General features: G+C 62.6%; 1 protein-coding gene across 1 annotated transcript; it reads right to left on the reverse strand.

Annotated features, from left to right (window-relative positions):
- Window positions 1-1215: 1215 nt before the first annotated feature.
- On the reverse strand, window positions 1216-2564 carry LOC129195245 (uncharacterized). Its single transcript, XM_054801069.1, has 3 exons — window positions 2513-2564; window positions 1784-2147; window positions 1216-1489 (listed from the first exon to the last, which is right to left on the reverse strand). The coding sequence occupies exons 1-3, from the start codon at window positions 2562-2564 to the stop codon at window positions 1216-1218; spliced, it is 690 nt and encodes a 229-aa protein (XP_054657044.1).
- Window positions 2565-3152: the final 588 nt, after the last annotated feature.

A 3152-nucleotide genomic window follows, 5' to 3' on the forward strand; every position in this document is an offset into this window, starting at 1 on the left:
GAAAGGAGGTAGAACCAGGAAGAGGCAAAAGCTCCGAGATCTAGGTGTCTGACTCTCTCCCCCCACAGGGGAGTTCTCTCCCTTTTCAAATGTCTCTGGGAACAGCACCTGCTGTAGACATCCCACACAGAGTCAGAGACACTGCTTCTCTCTGGTGGGAGGACATCCAGCACAACCCTGTTCTTCACAGACCTCTACTCCACCTCCTTTCAGGTATCAGAGTCGACCTCTTGTGTGGGGACGACACCCCCCAGGTGGATGAGAGGAGAGGATCACCTTCTGAATTCAACAGTGTTTCTGCCTATAAGTGTATTGGACTCCTTACGGGACTCTGTGGAAAAGGATTTGGGGATTTTGCAAGACTTGGGATGTTTAGGGGAAGGATGAGAGGCAGGGAAAGGGAAGGATCAAGTGAGTTTGGCCTGGAGCAAGCATGGGGACAGATGGAGGCAGGAACAAGAGGGGTCGATCCATGGGAACTTGTGTCTGATCCATGTGCTCGCCTGGCCGTGCCTGTTGCTGTGCCTTGTTTGTCCACCTGCCAGGAGTTCTCTGGAAACACAGTTACGAAGCCCAGCTGGGACAGGGAGCAGGGTTGATCCTTCCCTCTGTGCCTTGGAAGCCTCTGACCATGGGCTTTGAACAGCTCTCTCAGCTACTCGAGACACACAGAGGTCCCTGGGGACTGCCTGGAGCCTATGGTCTCTTCCCAGAGGCCTCCTGCTCCATTGGGCAACTTAGCAAATCTGTGTCTGACTCACTCACCACCTAGGAACCTGGCATCCCTTGACGCTGCCGTCAGTGTGTCCAGTCCAAGCTCTTAGCCTGTCTGCTGGGCCTCAAGTCCAAAGGCTCTGAATCCTGTCAAACAAGCTCGTGATCTCAACACTGAGCCACTGTGGGGAGTGCTTGAAGGAGCCCGTGACCCTGACATTGCCTTCTCCTGTGGGTGTGGAGCTTGAACTCCTGACTCCATTTGATGACTTTGTAACACTGGCAGGAACCTTTGGGAAGGTCTGTGACAGCCTGTAGCTGGAGGACTCCGGTGCACATTGGATGTCCCAGCTTTGACAAAGTAGCAAAATGTGAAACATCCCCTCCCACCCCTTTTTCGGTGTTCTTTTGGCAGGAAAGCTTTTCATTCCCCACTTGTGAGAGGAGTGCCCGTGTTTAGAGAACAGATGAAAGCACCTGCTCAGGGTCGCCTTGGCTAACCTAGTGGGGCACGTCAGAAGGGCGAGAGAGGCCCTGCGTGTTCCCTGTCAGCAGTGGCCGGTCCCTGCGGCAGGACCGAGGGCTGTCCGGCTGCCCGTGGGCAGGAGGATCTCTGCTGCCCGCCTCCCCCTGCACAGCAGCAAGGCGCTGCTCCTCTACGGGAGCCAGCGGGGCCGGCGGCTGCAATCGCTCCTGCCCGGGCACCGCCGGACACCGCCACCGCTCCGGCCGCGATTCCTGCCCCGCTGCCGGCACCGTGCCGGGGGATTTCTGTCTGCGCCCCGGTGGGAGTGCGGGGGTGAGCATGGGGTGAGGGGCGGGAGAAGGTTTCTACCCGGGGGACGTCTCTGGATCCGCGTCGGGGGCACGTCCCTGGCAGGGCTGCGTGGCGCGGGGTCTGCGGAGCCTCGGCGGGCCCGATGCCGGTGCCGGTGCCGGTCGGGCGGGGGAAGGGGCGCGGGGCGCGGGGCCGGGCGGCGCCGGGCGGGGCGAGGCGGCCCCGGCGGGCGGAGCGGCAGCGCCCCCTGGCGGGCCCGGCCGGGGCTGTCCCCCCGCCCCCGACACACACGCCCGGCCCCGCCCGCCGCCCTTCCTGCTTCGTGGTTCGTGCCCGGCCGCAGCCCCGGCTCCTCTCCCCGTGTCTCTCAGGGCGCAGTAATACACCGCCGCGTCCCCGCGCCGGGGCCGGGCGAGCCACAGGGCGCTGGACCGGCGGTCTGCCGCCACCCACAGCCGCCCCGGCGGGTCCGGCACCTCTTTGGTCCCTTTGCTGCCCAACGTGAGGAATGCGGGGCCTCGGCCCGGGAGCTGACGGTACCAGTAGATGAGGTCTCCTGTCTGTATGTTGGGGTGTGAGCAAGTGATGTTGATGCCGGTGCCCTCGGTGGTCTCTGCCGACGGCTCCTGCTGCACCTGGGCTCTGCCCACAGCCACTGCCAGAAAGGAGAAAAAAAAAAGAAAAAAACCTGAAAATCTGCTTTCTACGCAGCCCTGCCTGGTATTTCCCAGAACAAATCCTGCAGAAGCAGCCAGGACCATACAGAGATGATGAGGTGCAGGGTTTCCAGAGGCTGTCGACATGTGCAGTAATGGCAGTGCCCATTAAGAATTGGTGGAGAGATGAGTGTAGGAATGAGAGTTGGAAGGGGGGAGTCATTGAGGGGAGAAAGGAAGGAGAAGACGGGAAGAGGAAGGGAGAAAGAGAGAAGCAGGAGGGCCAGAGGCGAGCCTCTTGCCCAGCGCCGGTCCCAAGCAGCCCCAGGTCCAGCGCCCCGCCACCACCGCCAGCCCCACGCACCCAGGAGCACCGCGGCCAGCCCCGCCAGCCCTGCGCCCCGGCACCGCCGCATCCCGCCGCTCCGCCGCCCGCGCCTCGCTGCACCCCGCCAGCCCCGGCTCTCTGCTCCGCCCACGGTGCCTCCTCCCCTCCCCTCCCCTCTCCGCCTCCACCAACTCCGCCCCGGGGCTGAGCCCTGCCACAGTGACGCTCGGTGTCTCGACCGGGCTGAGAGTGCTCCGTGGCTCTGCACCCGCAGAAGTTTGCCTCCTGCCAGTCCGACTCTCCCCATCCTCCAGCAACGACCCCTCAACGAGGAGAAGCCTGCACAGCGCCAGCTGCAGCCTGGAACAGCTGTAGGACCCTGACCAGGAGGTGGACCAGCTTCCCAGAGCTGTCTCTGAGCTCAGGGGCTGGAAACAGCAGCCACTGATGCCCTGCGGATGGCAGGGAGGAGGCCCAGAGCCTCCCTCCAGCTGCCTCTCTGCACTCCCAGCACAATGCCTAAAAGTTGTGTCATGGTAAAGGGGATGTGAGCACAAGTGTGACATGGGCACGCAGGGGTCAGGTAGGGCACCGTGAAAGGTACACAGTCAGAAGGTAGGTGAGAAGGGGCCTCCAGAGGTCATCTAGATCAATCCCATGCTCAGAACAGATCCCA

Source organism: Grus americana, chromosome 22, assembly GCF_028858705.1.
Source record: "Grus americana isolate bGruAme1 chromosome 22, bGruAme1.mat, whole genome shotgun sequence".
NCBI lineage: Eukaryota > Metazoa > Chordata > Aves > Gruiformes > Gruidae > Grus > Grus americana.